General features: G+C 40.3%; 1 protein-coding gene across 6 annotated transcripts in view; it reads left to right on the forward strand.

The window, feature by feature from the left end:
- The window catches only part of SEC16A (SEC16 homolog A, endoplasmic reticulum export factor), a 33,128-nt gene that overhangs the window by 11,654 nt on the left and 4,200 nt on the right, over positions 1 to 17,274 (forward strand). For 2 of the 6 annotated variants that reach the window (XM_074974185.1, XM_074974188.1), the window contains exons 7-28: positions 451 to 593; positions 1,786 to 1,847; positions 2,100 to 2,238; positions 2,646 to 2,888; positions 3,300 to 3,397; positions 4,330 to 4,411; positions 4,871 to 4,988; positions 5,298 to 5,409; positions 5,707 to 5,812; positions 6,522 to 6,662; positions 6,811 to 6,924; positions 9,074 to 9,278; positions 10,122 to 10,370; positions 11,148 to 11,236; positions 12,223 to 12,270; positions 12,457 to 12,618; positions 13,287 to 13,364; positions 13,600 to 13,656; positions 14,300 to 14,405; positions 14,748 to 14,885; positions 15,848 to 15,942; positions 17,015 to 17,089. In XM_074974185.1, coding sequence (XP_074830286.1) covers positions 451 to 593; positions 1,786 to 1,847; positions 2,100 to 2,238; positions 2,646 to 2,888; positions 3,300 to 3,397; positions 4,330 to 4,411; positions 4,871 to 4,988; positions 5,298 to 5,409; positions 5,707 to 5,812; positions 6,522 to 6,662; positions 6,811 to 6,924; positions 9,074 to 9,278; positions 10,122 to 10,370; positions 11,148 to 11,236; positions 12,223 to 12,270; positions 12,457 to 12,618; positions 13,287 to 13,364; positions 13,600 to 13,656; positions 14,300 to 14,405; positions 14,748 to 14,885; positions 15,848 to 15,942; positions 17,015 to 17,089 — 2,660 coding nt within the window. The remainder of the gene's footprint in view (positions 1 to 450; positions 594 to 1,785; positions 1,848 to 2,099; positions 2,239 to 2,645; positions 2,889 to 3,299; positions 3,398 to 4,329; positions 4,412 to 4,870; positions 4,989 to 5,297; positions 5,410 to 5,706; positions 5,813 to 6,521; positions 6,663 to 6,810; positions 6,925 to 9,073; positions 9,279 to 10,121; positions 10,371 to 11,147; positions 11,237 to 12,222; positions 12,271 to 12,456; positions 12,619 to 13,286; positions 13,365 to 13,599; positions 13,657 to 14,299; positions 14,406 to 14,747; positions 14,886 to 15,847; positions 15,943 to 17,014; positions 17,090 to 17,274) is intronic. The other 4 variants (XM_074974190.1, XM_074974186.1, XM_074974187.1 and 1 more) reach the window with 4 other exon arrangements.

Below are 17,274 nucleotides of genomic sequence, written 5' to 3' on the forward strand. Positions count from 1 at the left end.
TAATCTTTTGATTTTTCTATTCACCTTGCTTCTTGCAATTAAACAGCATTGTTTCTAAAAAGAGTTTTTCATATCAAAAAGTATTAGTAGTTTTTAAAGAAAATATTTGTCAGAAGTCCTTGAAAACCTAGAAATGCACAGAAATATACTGGGGATTGACAAGCAATATGTCTCTTATGGGAAAAATAATGTTCAAGTTCTCTGTACAGAATTTTTTCTCATGATTTCAAATTTCTGAGGGGTCTGCTCTCAGTACTGTGTCTTGCATTTGATAGGACAGTATAGCTATTAACTTGTTGAAGATGGTGTTTAGCCAACTTCAGTAACTAGTTTGTTTCATGTCTGCTTTGATTGTGATAAGAACTATATAGAAAACTAAATAAAACGTTAATAACTAAGTTGCTGCAAGGTAATTAAGTCACTTGATTTTGATGTTTCTCTCTCCTGTAGTCCCATCAAGACCCTCGACACCTGAGAAATTTTTAGTGCCTCATGTCTGTGCAAGGTTTGGTCCTGGGGGCCATCTGACAAAAGTGCTGTCAAACCTGCCTTCAGAAGGACAGCCGGCTTTGGTTGAGATACACAGTATGGAGGTAAAGCAAAAGTACACCAGGAATACAAACATTTTATGTTTATAAAATCTTGTTTTTTTCCTAAAGGGAAAATAGGGCACTTCAGTTATGTTATGGCTTTCTGTTGTGTGTGCATTAGTTTATAGAAAAACAAATGTTGATTCTTTGCTTCTGTAAAAATTTCCTTATATTTTCACTTTCGATTTCTTCCGCAAACCCATTTTTCTCACTATGGCATTTGATTAATTAAAAAAGAATTTCCAAGTCCTAGGAAGGTTGGGGGTCTTGATTTTTGTGTACATACAGCCATTGATTGAGACATGAGCGTTTGTACCTTTCTCTGCCAACTGCGACGGTGATGGTTTGCCATCTTGGTGTATGGCTACGCAGCCTGTGGCAGTGAATCTCTGAGCCCAGGTTGTCAGATTCAGGCTCATAGGGCTTGCACTACCATGCTAAAAGAGCTGTGTAGACATTGCAGCTTAGCTCTCAAGCCCACCTCATTCTTAAGCTTCCGAGCTTCAGCCTGAGCCACACTATCTACGCAGCTATTTTTAGTGCAGTAGCTCAAGCACGAGTCAGTTGACCCAGGCTCAGAGGCGCGCTGTGTAGACGTACCGACGTTGGAAGGAGATAAGTACCTTTTGTGTATTTCCCTTTCTCTTGTGACTCCACCAGTGGGCCAAAGGAATACAAAGGTTTTGGTCACCAGAAAGATGTGGACAGATTGGAGACGGTTCAGAGAAGAGTAACAAGTGAGTTGCAGGATCTGATTTATGGGGAAAGAGTAGAATGTGGCCAACATGACCAAGATAGAACACAATTATCTACGAGTATTTGAATGGTGTACACAGCCAGGAGACAGAGGAATTATTTAGAATGTCACAAGGAGATATGAAAAGGAAAATGTAGACTTAATACCAGGAAGAACTTCCCATGAGATCTTGTGCTGTGGAATAATCTCTCATGGAAATTAATTAAAATATTTAAATGGGATTGGACAGGGCCCTAACAAACATACTATAGGGAACACAGCTATGCTGTCCAGGAGTGGTAGATTAGATGACACCATAGGTTATGTGTAGCTTTCATTTATTTATTTAATTTTAGATACACTGTTAGGTACAAAATGAATTACTGTATAAGTAGTGGAATTTATAGATGTAAGAGCTTCTCATCATGCTTTTATGGTTTGTATTTTTTTTTTTTTTAGACTATGTTGCAACATATGCCAGAACAAGAAGAGATGAGAGCCTTTCCGGGCCCTCTTGCTAAGTATGTTTTAAGGATTTGATAAGCTGTTTTAAAGTGTTCTCAAGCTTAATATTTCTTTGTAATTTTGCATGGCCACAAATAATAGATTTAAACTGGGTTTGATCAGATATTTCTTATCTATATTCCACAAGCCTAAATGTTGTTGGAGGTTTGACTTTGCTCTGTTCTACATATTACTTATTATGGTGATGATGATGTCTGGCACTTCATACTGATTCATTGTTTCATTGCATACTTTTCTTCCTCTTCCAGAGACGATACCCATAAAGTGGATGTCATTAATTTTGCACAAAACAAAGCCACACAGTGCTTTCAGAATGAAAATCTAGTTGACAAAGAGTCTGCAAGCCTGCTTTGGGATTTTATTGTATTGTTGTGCAGACAGAATGGGGTATGTCTTATTTCTTAAATCTTTGTAAGCTTTCTCTTGATGCCCTGAAGGTCAGTTTTCAGAGCCTTTATCTTTAGGCTTTAGATAAGAATCTTAAGATATAACAGCTCCATTTATGTGAAGGCGGCAAGAATACGTAAGGTTTTTGTACTGGGCCAAGAATGCAGGTCGAATGCTCAAAAGGCAGGTATTCCTCCTTAATCTTGCTGCTTGAAGTGCCAAATAAGATGAGAGCAATGAGTCTTTATCTCTATAGTCCTGCTGGGACACCTGAGTTGGCTAATCCAATCTTATCTCCTTTTGTCCAACCCACTGCATCATTTGTGTTAATTAACTTATTAGACTTCAAGTGTTTGAAATAATTTGACTGAAATATTTTAAAGTAATTGAATTTGTTTCATTTATAGACCGTAGTGGGCACAGACATTGCAGAGCTTTTACTACGGGATCACAAAACAGTCTGGCTTCCTGGGAAATCGCCCAATGAAGCCAACTTGATTGACTTCACTAATGAGGCTTTGGAGCAAGTGGAAGAGGAGTCTGGTGAAGCTCAACTCTCATTTCTCACCGATAGTCTTATAACCACAATTGACAGTCTTGAAAGAGAGACAGAGAGATTCAGGGAACTTCTGCTTTATGGTCGTAAGAAGGTGAATGGTCACATTGTCGCTTAAAGTACTGGTTGGGTTTGTTTTTTTTCACTTGGATTTATTGTTCCAAAACCCACGTATCCTTAAAGCCCTAGTGGCTTGCATATAATTAAAATGTCAGGTAATAAAAATGAAAGCTACACAAATATTAATGTATATAATATGTAATATGTATAGTTCCATCAATGTCCTTGGCGCGCTACAGTAAAGAGACAGATTCCCTGCCCCAAAGAATTCACAATTCAAAGCCAGATTATATTGTAACACACTAACATGTGACTTAATGATCATTTTCAGTTCATAGTCACAAGATATCTGCATTAGAAATCATTAGTACTTTGTCCTAAGTGGTGTATTGAACTTGTTCCCCAGTAAACTAATTTACTTTTCATATGCTTTCTACATTAATAGGATGCTTTGGAGTCTGCCATGAAGCATGGATTATGGGGTCATGCTCTGCTTCTTGCCAGTAAAATGGACAGCAGAACACATGCAAGAGTCATGACCAGGTAATGATTTGCTGCTTGATGATGATGATTAGAATATGCTTCTAGTGTGGAATAGCCATTTATTTCCCATTAATGAGGTAAAGTCCTGTGGCTCAGAAGTTGAGGCCACAATTATAATGTGTGCCTGTGCTTATGCAGGGATTCTGCTTTAGATGTATTGTCTGTGTGTTGACTTAAGTCATGTTGGAGCTTTAGTTTCAGGGACTTTAGCCTTTAAAGTTAGACTTCACGGAATTGCAGTGACTGCTACAACTGTTGTCAAGAGCTATTCTGCTACCACCTTCACTGGAACATGATTTCCTCTATGGATCTTAAACCATGCAGTAAACTGACTTACTAGCTGACTGACAGATCTTCCTTGCTTTGATAGAATTATGCCATACAAACTATAGTACATTAATGAAAATGGGCAGGGAGGGGGGGAAATAGTGGAGGAATTAGCTGCACTTCACGTTTAATAAACTCAGATTTTCACACTAAAGGGATTAAATACACTATATGTATGCTTGTCTTCCTTCAGAGTTTTGGGTGGCTATTTCCCCACTCACTTTTGGGACTTTTAATACCCAAGTAATGTTATGCCCCCACTCCTTCTTATTTCGGAAAAAGCAACCATCTTCCAGCAATGACTGTCTGTACATAAGAGCTTTTCCTGTTCTCCCACAGTGTCTGAAACAGTGTTACACCTGCTGTCTGCTGGCACTAAGAGCCCGACTCTTGAGATTGTTCCTAGGCTTGTATTTGAATATGGCTGTACTGCGGGTCCAGTAATTTAGCCAGTAACTGTTTCAAAGGTGATTCACTGGCCAATTACACTTATTTCACTGCGGAGCTTTGAAAATGTACTCCTTTCTCAAAGCTAAACTAAATATAGAAATGTTAGTCGTGTTAATTGCTTACCTACAATTATTTTTATTTTTGTTTTTATGTAGATTTGCCAACAGTCTTCCAATTAATGATCCCCTGCAAACTGTTTACCAGCTAATGTCCGGAAGAATGCCAGCAGCATCCACAGTGAGTTTTAAGAATAAGCTTCAATTAAGACTTGTATGTGTTTTGTTGTGAATTACCTCTTACAGCACACTAGCAATATGCTTTTACATATAACTGGGTTCCAAAAAGAATTAGGTAAGTTCATGAAGTATAGGTCCATCAATGGCTATTAGCTAAGATGGTCACGGGTACAACCCCATGCTTTGGGTGTCCCTAAACCTCTGACTGCCAGATGCGGGGACTGGATGACGGGATGAATCACTTGATAACTCCCCTGTTCTGTTCATTACCTCTGAAGCATCTGTACTGGCCACTGTTGGAAGACAGGCACTGAGCTAGATGGACCAGTAGTATGGCCATTCTTATGTTCTTGCATACCTGATCTAGAACACAAAAATTATTCTAGCCCTTACTCAGGTTGTAATTCTTATCCATGCACCCTTCTGTTCTATGGCTTGATGGGTACCTCTTCTAATCTAGTGCTGTGGAGATGAGAAATGGGGAGACTGGAGGCCTCATCTGGCTATGGTGCTATCCAACTTGACCAATAACATGGATGTGGAATCAAGGACTATTACCACCATGGGAGATACTCTTGGTAAGTAATTTGAAGTTGAATCTGTGGAGAATAAAGTGGGTAAACAGCAGGGCTGTTTATACTGGGAGCAATGGAATGGATGTGGGCTCTGAACAAATGAAGGGTTTTCTTAAACTTAAGTTGCTGGGTTAGTTTTCAATTAACAATTGCTACTTATACGATAAAACCATACCTTTTCTAGTTCTGCAGATTTTTGTTTTGTGAGGATAAATTGGAATTACAAAGAGCCAAAACAATTCAAGATACTATGAATTAGTTATGTACCATTCAGATAGAATTTCATGAGAGATCTATTGTGCTTTGTTTCAGCTTCTAAAGGCCTTTTAGATGCTGCTCATTTTTGCTACCTGATGGCCCAGATCGGGTTTGGCGTTTATACAAAGAAAACAACAAAGCTTGTCCTAATTGGATCAAATCACAGGTGTGGAATTCAAATTACTTGCCCTTGTTTTTGTAAAACTTTGCTATTTAAATTAAAAGACGAAAATAGAAGGAAATGGTTAGAATATCACAAACAAGTAACACTCCACAATATATAATTGTTTAACCAAAGTTGTTTAGGACCTAGCTGCTTATTTCTGAAGCATGGAAGTTTCTTGATCTGATGCTTTATACTCAGTAATGTCATGTGACTAACTTTTTATGTGCCAGTAACATTACATGATCTAAATTAGAAGTAATATGTCAAAATTAATTTGTTTTTCCACTTTTCTCTCAGCTTGCCATTTTTAAAGTTTGCCACCAATGAAGCCATTCAAAGAACGGAATCCTATGAATATGCACAGTCACTGGGAACGCAGCCCTGCTGTTTACCCAATTTCCAGGCTAGTAGTGGTTCTGTTTTTTTTAATGTCGTATCACAGGTTTTGTATGAAGTGCTCTTTATCCTTTTTTTTGAATGGTGTAGTGTTCACTTTCGTTGCATACTCTCAAGTACTTGAAGGGCCTGGTCTCTGTCTCTCTCCCTCCCTCCCTCCCTCCCAAAAACCTGCTCCCAAAAGACTCCTGATGATGAAAATAATGCAAGGTAATTTTCTATTGTAAACAAAAGTTAAACTCAGGAATGATTTAAACATTTAAAAAATCACCCCATAATTTTGGATCTTTTTCTGTTTGCCATCCAAATAAATGTAGATCTTTTAAATATTTAATTCTACATTTATGACTGGATCATTGCACTGTGTAGTTCTAGGATTTTCCTGATGCTAACCACTAAATCTGATTTTCCCCAAGAGCAACTATTGTGAATTCCAGACTTCCAGAACCTTAATTAAAGATAGTGACTGAATTTAAAATTCAAAGAAGAAATCAGGCAGGATTTGTTTGTACCTGTTCTATACAATCTGACTCCCCTCTTGTAGAACTTGAGTGGAGGAACACTTTGAAAGCTTTTTGACTAGTATTCATTTTTAAATCTAGAATACATGTGATTATGGGGTACTTCAGTTTGTGGCTGGAGTAGCAAACTGCCCTGCAATACCTTTAGAAATGATGTGGCCATGCAGTATAACTTTACCTTCTTTCATTCTACAGGTTTTCAAATTCATCTATGCTTGCCGACTAGCTGAGATGGGACTTGCTGCACAAGCGTTTCATTATTGTGAAGTGATTTCCAAAACCGTTCTTAAAAATCCCTACTATTATTCGCCTGTGCTTATCGGCCAACTTATTCAGGTACAATAGGGATGAGTACTTTTCAGAATTAAGCACTCATGGCTTGATACATTTTGGTTCATGAATGATAGCTTAGAAATCTCTAAAATTTCTATTTTATTTACCTCTTTACCAATTTTGTTTGTTTTTATAATGCTTCCTTTGATAGATATCATCTCAGTTGCGCCTGTTCGACCCACAGATTAAAGAGAAACCAGAGCAGGAATTATTTATTGAACCTTCATGGTTGGTACGACTTCGGCACTTGGATGGACAGATCAAGGTATAAAATCTGCTTTCCAAAATTAAAGGGTTCCATGCTAAGATTTTTACCTAAGATCCTTTTCATAAAATGCTTTTGTGGTGCACTTGTTCTTGTCTAATAATAGATGAGAATTATAAAATTCTGATTTCTTACATATTAAAGCTACCCAGTTGCATACCACTTAAATCAGGTTGATGTGCAGTCTTGTGGGTGCCCCAGTTTTCAGTGTAAAATAGTTGAAAGATAGTGTGTGTGTGCAGGGCCATCCTTAGGCATACGCAACATACGGCTGTGTGGGGCACCCGAACATTTGGGGCACCCCTGGGTCTTAGTGTCCACCCGCCCGTCTTTTTCTATCCCTGTTCTGATCCTTGCAGCAGGCTCCCACAGCTAGCTGCTGCAGCCTGGTGAGTCTTCCTCCGGAGGAGATCTAGTACTTGAAAGTAAAAAAAGCCTTACAGCCTGACAGACCTATTAGCACAACACTGAAACTGTTAAAAGAGCCATTCAAGTGGTAACGAAGCCATTTAACAGGCATTTGTTAACCCAGAGGTGGGCAAACTATGGCCCGAGTGCCACATCCGGCCCGCAGGACCGTCCTGCCCGGCCCCTGAACTCCTGACCGGGGAGGCTCACCCCTCCCCTGCTGTCCCCCCTCCCCAGCAGCCTCAGCTTGCCGTGCTGCCAGCGCTCTGGCCCGATGCTCCTGCTGCGGGTGGCAGGGCTGTGAGCTGCTGCTGCTGCTCTGAGCAGCATGGTAAGGAGGCGGGGGAGGAGGTTAGATAAGGGGCAGAGAGTCCCAGAGGCAGTCAGGGGACAGGGAGTGGTTGGGTGGAGCGAAGGTGAGGTCCCGGAGGGGCAGTTAGGGGTGGGGGTGTGGATAGGGGTCGGGGCAGTCAGGGAGCAGGGGGCGGTTGGATAGGCATGGGAGTCCTGGGGGGGCCTGTCTGGGGGCGGGGGTGTGGATAAGGGTCGGGGCAGTCAGGGGACAGGGAGCGCGGGGTGAGGGGAGGGGGCGCGGGGCGGGGGCAGGGTGGTTGGATGGCGGATAGGGTCCTGGGGGGTGGTTAGGGGCAGGGGATCCCTGGAGGGGGCGGTCAGGGGACAAGGAGCAGGGCGGGGGTTGGATGGGTTGAGGGTTCTGAGGGGGGGCAGTCAGTGGGTGGGAAGTGGGAGGGGGCAGGGGCCAGGGTGTTTGGGGAGGCAGAGCCTTCCCTACCCGGCCCACCATACAGTTTTGCAACCCTGATGTGGCCCTTGGGCCAAAAAGTTTGCCCATCCCTGTGCTAACCCCCAGGTATATACTGTCAGTTTCTGAATTTACTGGCAAAAACAGTTGTGTATTACTGTAATATTTACTCAGAACACGTTAGCCTACAGGACCTTAGTTTAAAATTTTCTTTAAAAATATTTCATGAGTGTTTTGCTGAAGATTATAAAATCGCATCTCTCAAAAAATCCTTGCATAGGTTTTTAGATGCACAATCTGAGTATTCATCTTTAACCTTAAATACTTGGGTCTTCATAGTTGTTTTTTAAATAAATCCTTCAAAAGACCATCCTTACCTAAAATACACATGTAAGCCCGGGCTGCCGTCAGGAATAGGGGCACCAGTTTAATAATATTGCATAGGGCCCCATAAATCCTAAGGATGGCCCTGTGTGTGTGGAATAGGCTTCTTTATGCATCCTTGTGCAAGGAAAACTGTAAAGCTCCAAGGCTTTAATAGGAGCAAGCAGAGATGCACTTCTTAGAAGAAAGGTGAGCATGTAAGTACTGATCGTAGTAACTAAGTTGCAAACACTGCAGGAGGGAGGTATGCTGATTTTAAAACACTGATTCTATTAGTATTTTTTTATAAAACCTGAAAAGCTTTTCTTAAACTTGCCTTTGCTTTTGCAAAAGCTTGTGTGTTTGTTTTTTTTTTTTTTTTAAAAAGCATCTTTTTGGGGGGCTGAACTTGATCTAACAGTGACCCTTTGCTTATTTTTTACCTGAGAAAGTTGTGAATGGAAAATCTAGTTGCAAAGTTTTCCCTTCCTCACCTTCAAGAAACTAACAAATGATCTTTTTTTATTTAGAAGACTTTCCTTGTTAAGCTCTTCTTGGGTTATGAATTTAACATCTTATGGTGGTGAATAGGCTTTTGTTTTCTCCTAACGACAGGATGGTACGATAGCTTACAATGCAGATAGATCCACCCCTCAGCAGTATGCCTGTAGCACACCAAGCTCTGAATTAGACCATATCAGTCAGTGTGATGGAACAGGATCTGGACAGGAAATGGGGCCTGCTACTGAAAACCCATTGTTGGCATCCTTGTTACCTAATACGGTGCACCCCATGCAAGGTGTGCAGCTAATGCCTTCAGGTTAGTATTTCACATTGTTCTCCGTGTGTGTCAAGGGGAAGAACCAATACAGTGGACTACAAAATAGAGAAATCATTTAAAAGTAAAACTAATGGGATTTCATTTCTAAACTATATCATTTTAGTTATAAATTGGCTCTTTTGGAGATTGATTCATGCAGCATTGGAAGTAAGAATAACACTTCCTTACATAATTGCCAGTTAACTTTTTATTGTATATTAATGGATGTAAAGATTGTACAGTTTATATAGAAACCCCATAAAGGCATAGGGCTCATGTCTTATTTGTAATGGGGACAGAAATAGGAGATGATATTTGAAACATAACTGGGAGTGTTTAACAGTCCCCTTTTGACTTCAAAGCAGTTTACGGCTTTTTTTTTTTTTTAAACTGTTGTCATTGTCTTTGAACGCCATGTTTTGTTTTGTACGTCGGATGCTTCAAATCCTCTTGCTGCTTCACTACTGCCACAGGAGCAAGCGTGAGAACGAAGGATGTAAAAAATGCCAAACAGCAACAATGGGAATATTGAGGTCTATTCTCCCAAGTAGGCATTCCATGAGCTTATCCATATGGAGGTATTAGATCCTCCTCAGAGAGAGGTCTCCTGGTATGGTGACTTGCTTAACATTTGTCAAATACACAAATACAGACTAAAAAAGACTTACTGCCCATGAACTGCAATAACTTCTTCACAGTAAAATGCATCTCTGTAAAGTAGACACATATTCTGTGTTTTACAGATGAGGTTGTGGGAATTGGATCCTGGCTCCTCAGTCCAGTGCTTAGACCATGTCTCTCTTTTTTTTATTACTAGTAATTTTCTTAAATTTTGTTCTGCAGCCCCTCAGCCTATCCTTGAGGAATCAGCAGCTGTGACTCCTCCTACTCAGCAAGAAACTGTTGGTGTTCCTTTCTATCCTGTAGCCCCTCCCTCTATTGGGCCAGGGTCTGGCTTTGCACCACCAGGCTTTCCAAATCAATATGGAGCTGAACAGTCTTCACTGTACCTGGGATCTACAGTGCCACCGGGAGGACCACCTCCGCAAGCAGCAGAACCACGGCCAGAAGAGCAGTTAAACCAGGAAACAGGTTTGTGCTCTGAATAAATGTCTTCCCTGCCCTTAAGGGCACTGAAGTCTTTTTGGAGATTGAGTGCACAGTAGCTTGTTTCAATAATTAAAATTGTGAAGTAAATCTTGGGTAACTGAGTGTAGAGTGAAAACTTAAAAGAAAGCAAAGAATCTCACTGAGAAGAGTTTGAGTACTGCTGGCATTGCATATCAGGTTTGACTTAAGGTTTGACATAAATCCAGTGTAAGTAAGTGAGTCACCGCCTGTTCCCTACTGGACACCTGTCTGTCACAAAACCACTACCTAATGTCGTCATATGGGCAGTTTCTGTTGGAAATGCTCATAATTGGAATTGGAGGAAGTTCTTCACCTCAGGCTGAAAGTGAATGTTTAGAACTGTGGGAATCATAGAATTTAAATAGTAGGAGATGCTGCATGTGAAGGCTGATCTCCACTGACCAGAGCTGTGCAAAGAATCTCGCACAGCACCATCCTAAGGAATGCCTCACTTAGCCGGTTCTGACCCTCCTTTTTAGGAAAGTAAATACACATGAATAAACTTTAAAAAAAAAAAAAAAAAAAAAGACATCAAATGCAGTTTATGCAAGCCCTGAAATTTAATGTTAATTCTTTAAAGCATCAGATTCTCTAGAATCTAGTATCAGCATTAGAATCACTAACCAATGAGAAGTTGGGTAAAGTTTATCACAGTTCTAATGCAACTGCTTAGACATCTATTATGTGTTGAAAAACATTGAAATTTACTAACTTACTCTGTTCTTCTTCTTTTTCAAGCAATGCAGAGAATTCCCCAGGAATCTCCAATTCAAAAAACTTTCCCTGAACAAAGAGAGGAGGATTTCTATGGAAAAATGGCAAATATGGTATTTTTATATCATACATCCTTAGTGCTTTCTCCAAATCGCACTATGCAAATACGGAACTCATTATTCAGTGGCACTCTCAAATACTAAGTGCACCTCAGCACCAATCCAGTCTTTTCTTGCAGAAGAAAAACAGTCCAGGAGAAACATGAGACCTACTATTTTAAAATACTCATGGAAGTAGAAAATCAGACCTGTTGGATTTAAAATGTTCATATGCCGACCCAGCTACATCAGTGGGAAAGAAAAGCAGATCCTAGTGAGCAAGTCTGCTGACTGTGCTTTTAAAAGGCAGTATTGATCTGCACTTAAGGAGTCCTGCCCTGAACAATGGGTGGTGCTATCCAAATTGTACATAAGTGTTCGAAACCTAGCCACAAACATCTGTTTTACTGTACAGCAAGTATTTTCAGTGTTAAGTCACTTAAGTTGGACATCTCCTAGGGAACTGATTTAGCCTCATGAGATAACAGTTGCTTAATTGAAACAGAATTAACGTTAATTTTGCTTAATAGGGATACATTTGGGTACTGCCAATGGATGAAGTGATGTTAACCACTTATTAAATAAATAAATGTACAAATCTAAATTCTGGTATTTTTAATACCAAAGTTGCTTTAAAAAGATTTTAAAAAATAATTTAAAGGTCACATACAGACAATGTAGCAAACATCAGTCACCTTTAAATTTTTTTACAGCCTCTCTCTCAATGGTGATAGCTGTTTAATGAGTGTGTTCAGTGGGATGCCCTGACACGATTACCTCTTTAATAGATTGGACACGCTACTGTGAAAGCATAGTTAGGTTTCAGCTTTCTCTGCCTCTGTACCTAAACCAGAGGGTAGAGATGTGCCTCAACAACTAACTCAAATGGCTTGCATTTTGTTTGGGAATGTGTAATTAAAATTGGAAATGAAGGACTGTACTGTCTATATTTTGTTTAATTGCTTGCTTATTAAGCATGTGCTGGCTTTGTATCTAACCAGGCACCGGGACGAAGATCCAGATCCACCTCTCAGTCTTCAGCACATATGGTATGCCATGACCAGGCTGTTTTTCACTATATCGTCATTCCTACCTACATTTCACCCACTTCTAATGACTTAGCATCTCTGTTATTACTGACATTTCAAAAGAAGGAATTTCTTAAGCAAAATAAAATATAATCCCTCTAGGTTAGTAGTAAGATGGTTTAAAATCCCTGCATATTTGTAATACAGGGCTATGGGCGAAGATCTCGGACCACCTCAGAATCCTCCACTCATTCTATAGGACGAGAAAGATGTAACTCTGCAGCAAAGCAGCCCTCTCCTCCTCCTCCATCCATTCCTGAAGGGAAAGAGACCAACAAAGAGATCAAGAAGGAGCCAGCAGCGAGAAAGGTAAATTAAAATGGGTATCTAGTTACAAGTAGCAATGATTAATGGCACCTATAGTAAATCATGGTGCTAAAATGGGGAGAGGCTGCCTACCTGAATCATCAGATGAACATTTCGTCTTGACTATTGCAGCCTCAATCTACACGTTCAGCGCAGGCCCCAGGCTCCAGCATGTGCAAAATGCTGCTACGTGGCTTTCCAACATGCACTAAAGTTACATGAACTGAAGCAATGACACACATTGCAGTTGGCTTCTCATTCTCTTCAGGAGCCAGTTCAAAATTGCCTTCTCTGACTTCAGCCAATCTCTCAGAACTTGTCTGACTCCCCATTTCCTACTCAGTTCTGCTCAGTTAGCACTGACCTCTTGGTCTGCCATACACCTGTCTCAGCTGAGAAGAGCTTTCTCCTCTGCAGCTTCTTACATCTGGCTCAGGCATCTTTTATCTCTCTGCCTCACTGAAATTCATGATTTCAAATTTCAACTACTAGCATCTTTCTCCTTTCCATAGGAGCCTTAATTTTTCTCTATTGATTATCATTTAAACTGTCTTGGAATACAGTTTATATGAAGGACTAATTGAAATTGAATTGTATGAAGTTAGATTTTTAAATCTGCTATCAGCAGATTCTTAGAGGAATACACTAAAAAGCCTTGTATTTATTTTTAGAGTGGTGCAAATTGGTTTCGCTGGCTGATGGGAAAAGGAAAGAATGAAGCTCACCTTCCAGATGATAAGAACAAATCAGTAAGGGCCCTAAACTGCAGCACACAACACACACGTTAATTTGCTCAAACTGTTTCTAGTCCATAGAGTGTGGATTTTTTTTTTTTCTTGTGGCCAAACAAAACTTTATACATTAAGTTTTTCAAAATGGCTAATTCTGAAAATGGCTTTCAAAATTAATATTATAAATGATTTGCTGCTTACTTGCCTTGTTACCTATTTGCACTCTTAATCTTGAACTGTGATTTCTTCATAGATTGTTTGGGATGAAAAGAAACAGCGCTGGGTTAATTTAGACGAGCCAGAAGAGGAGGTAAAATGCTGAGGAGTTTCTCTTTTTCCTTTGCCTGAGTGGATAAGTGTCAGATAATGGGACTTCCAAAGAGTGGCTCTTAAAAGCCATCTTTGCTGGCTACTTTGGTTAAAATGTAGTATGACATGAACTGCAACTGGTAAATATTTACATATATCAGAGTGAGTGATATGTTTTCTGGGGCTGTTTCTGCCCTCAGTTACTAGTGTGGATCCAATGAGTGCTGTGATGTTTCTTAAGGGGACTTATTCTGATTTACACCAGTGTAACTGAAAGTAGACTATGGCCTTCGAGAGTTGACACCACTCAGACTGCTTTTTCTCACCCAGAGAGTCGTGATCCTGGCGGGGGCAGGGGGAGGTGTCACAAGGCATCACATTTTCTGCACACCCTTATTCTTTAAGGTCAAATATTGCTGCTGTTACTTTTTTTAATGCTTGTTGTCAATGTCAGGAGATTCTGAAAACGTTTGATTTCACATAAGGGGTTGCCTGCCTGAAAAGGTTGAGAAATACTGAGCTAGACTGGGGAGGGTGGGGAATGTGTCCAATTACATGTGTGATGGAATGGCTAAGGAAAACAGCAAAGAGAAATGTCTGTTTTAAAAATGCCATTCAAAGGCTAATACTGGTTTTGCTTCCAGAGCAAGCCACTGCCACCACCTCCAGCCGGGGTTCCTAAAGCTCCTCAGACTGCTCCACCTGGGCCCGGGGGTCCACCTGGTGTCAACATGTTTTCCAGAAAAGCAGGTAACCGCACGGTTGTGAATGGCAGTCCCCAAGATAGAGGGGAAGGCTTAAGATTGCCTTAGGGTTCTTCACAACAGGGACAAAGTTGCCACCCCTTTTGGAGGTGGCTTCTTTGATGAGCACTGGACAGCTTGCCATGTCATGGAGTTGTGGGCAAGATTGGCCTTGCTGGGTAAATTAGCATCACAATTGTGATTGCTGCCAACACCACATGCTGTGATTCAGGGTTTACCATCTTGATCCTTGGGCCTACTTTTTTCTGATCCTGAATGATGTTTAAACCAGAAGACCTGTTCTGTCTTCAAGCTGACTTATTTCCATATGTTTGTTGTCCTGTTTCAGCAGGAACCAGAGCTCGTTACGTTGACATTCTAAACCCAAGTGGAGCGAAATGCAGTGGTGCTGTTCCTGCCCCATCAGACCTCTTTGCCCCCTTGGCACCAATGCCTATCCCTGCAAACTTGTTTGTTCCAAACTCAGGTGTGTAAACCCAATGCAGATAAACTGCAAGTAGCAGACCTCTTAACGGATGCTTATCCATTACATGTATCACAAGTGCCAAAAAATGTTAACTCCTGTTACTATTGGTCTAAACTTTAAAACTTTAAAAGGCATTGAATGCCATGTTAGCCTGGAGATGGCAACTAGGTGAAAACAGCTACAGCTCTGCACTTCACAAACCTCGTCTTCTAGAAAATGTGTACTAAGAGGGGTTATGTCTTAGCTGCCTTGGGCAGGTAGGACCTCAGAACAACAAATCTGAGTGAGTCCAGCACCTGTTCTCCAAACCACATGACACTTTTAAACATTGATGCTATATAGTAACTCTATTTTTATTTAACAGGAAATGGGAGTTTTTACTAGAACCCACAAAGAGCACCTCATAAAGCAATCTGATTAAGCAATGTATGTTCTTTGCTAGACAAATAGTGCTTTTGTTTCCCCCAAAATTTGAACTGTGCAAGGTGACATAATTCATCAACCCTTATTCATATCTGCTAAGTGCTTGGCGTCAGTTCTCGTTTCTTTCTCACCTGCTGTTTTCTGTCCCAGAATCACTTTTTCTGGGCCTTACCAGCATATTTTCTTGCTACAGATCCTCTGTTTACTGTGTTGCTCCAAGGTTTCCCATATAAAATGTATATGCTTGTATTGCATATGGCTAACTATAGTAATATAATTAGCTGTGCGCTCATCCATTGAACAAGACTTGCCACCATCTTTGAGGGGAGATGGAAGAAATAATGGAAATAGATCTAATATATTTTTCCTTGAATATAATCAAACCAGTGTAACTTTTCAAATGAGATTTTTAATTCAGCTCATTCGCTGATTGCAGTTTGCTACTCTGAAAACCTGGTTCTGCTGTTGATTCTGTTCCTCATATATCTGTAAGGTCTGATACAGTGTTCATTTTTGGTTAAAACCTGTTTCTTCTGTAGTTCCTGAGGAACAGCAACCTATGGAAGGGAGCGGGGCACGAGAACAGACATTCTCTGCAAATCAAGTCAGCGCTGATGTTACTACAGAGCCACAGGTAGGTTAGTAAAGATGCAAACCACCATTTGTATCCAATTATAACTTTTATTGAAAAAACTAAGTATTATGGTTGCCATTTCCTAGTGGCATAACCTAAAAGGCATGTTCTATCTGTACATAAATAATCCCTAGTGAAAGAAGGGAAAAAACTAGGAAAAGGAGACAGAGAAAACACAGGGGAAGAAGGAAGATGGAAACTTTTTGCCTGGGCCCCAGTTTTGTAGGCGCTCAGTTATGGGTCCACATGCAGGGCACCTATAGGATTAGGACCCCTTAATTATTTTTCCTAGTGTATATAATATGTCGGTAGTCACTCTATATGTCATTGGTAACTTATAGCCTGAGAGTGACATAATCTACTCCCTCTGTGGAGATGAAGTACCTTTTCTGTGCTTCAGTACTATTTACTTTATTGTTCCTATTACTCATAACTATGTTGTGTAGTCAAGCCACATTTACGTTATTGAAATATCAGTCAATACACGGGCAGGAATTCTTTGGTCTTATGACTTCCTCCCAAAATGTAGAATTTTGTAATACCAATGACCTATTAATAGAATACCCTTTCTCTTCTGCACACCTCCATATCTGCCACATATTTAAGATGTAGATTTCAGATATTTACATTGTGAGCTCTTTGGAGCAGAGACTCTGTGGCAGTAGCACAACGGGGGCTCAGTCTAACTTGGGTTCTCTGGGTGCTACCATAGTACAAATGAGTACTAATTAGACCTCCTAACTACTCATTCTTTCCCTGCAATAGTTGCCATTGAACCTCCGTGTACTCAGCTGACTCAATCCCTGATGGTTTAGTAAAAATGGCTCTTCTCGGAGCTATGCTTGAAGGACACCCAAAAGCTTCAGGTCATGCAGAATATGGCAGCCTGCTCAGCAGTGTTAGCCTTATCAAGTTTGTTATATCTCAGTGTATTCTATAATGGTTGCTTCCGAAGTGTTAATACAAGCATAAAGCAATACAGAATCACATTGGAAATCTAAATTTGGTCTCGCTGACTTAAGATATTGAAAATGAATAGGATTACTTTTTTTTTCTTTTTTTTTTTTTTTAGTATTTAAACTCTACAATGCTTCCACCTGGTTCTGAACTCCCTGGGTCCAATCCAGATGGCTCCCATTCAGGAGAGGTAAGGCTTGCTTCAGAGTGGGTCAGCTATTGCCTCTGTGCAGCGTATTTTAACCATCAGGCTGTAATAGTTTTAACCTGCATAATCTAAAACAGCAAGTAACTGGTTCAATTGCTGATGACTAGCCAAGATGGAAACTTACTTACTGCCTCTCAAAATCTAAACAAAAGAGCCCCTCAATTCCA

This window comes from Natator depressus, chromosome 16 (assembly GCF_965152275.1).
Source record: "Natator depressus isolate rNatDep1 chromosome 16, rNatDep2.hap1, whole genome shotgun sequence".
NCBI lineage: Eukaryota > Metazoa > Chordata > Testudines > Cheloniidae > Natator > Natator depressus.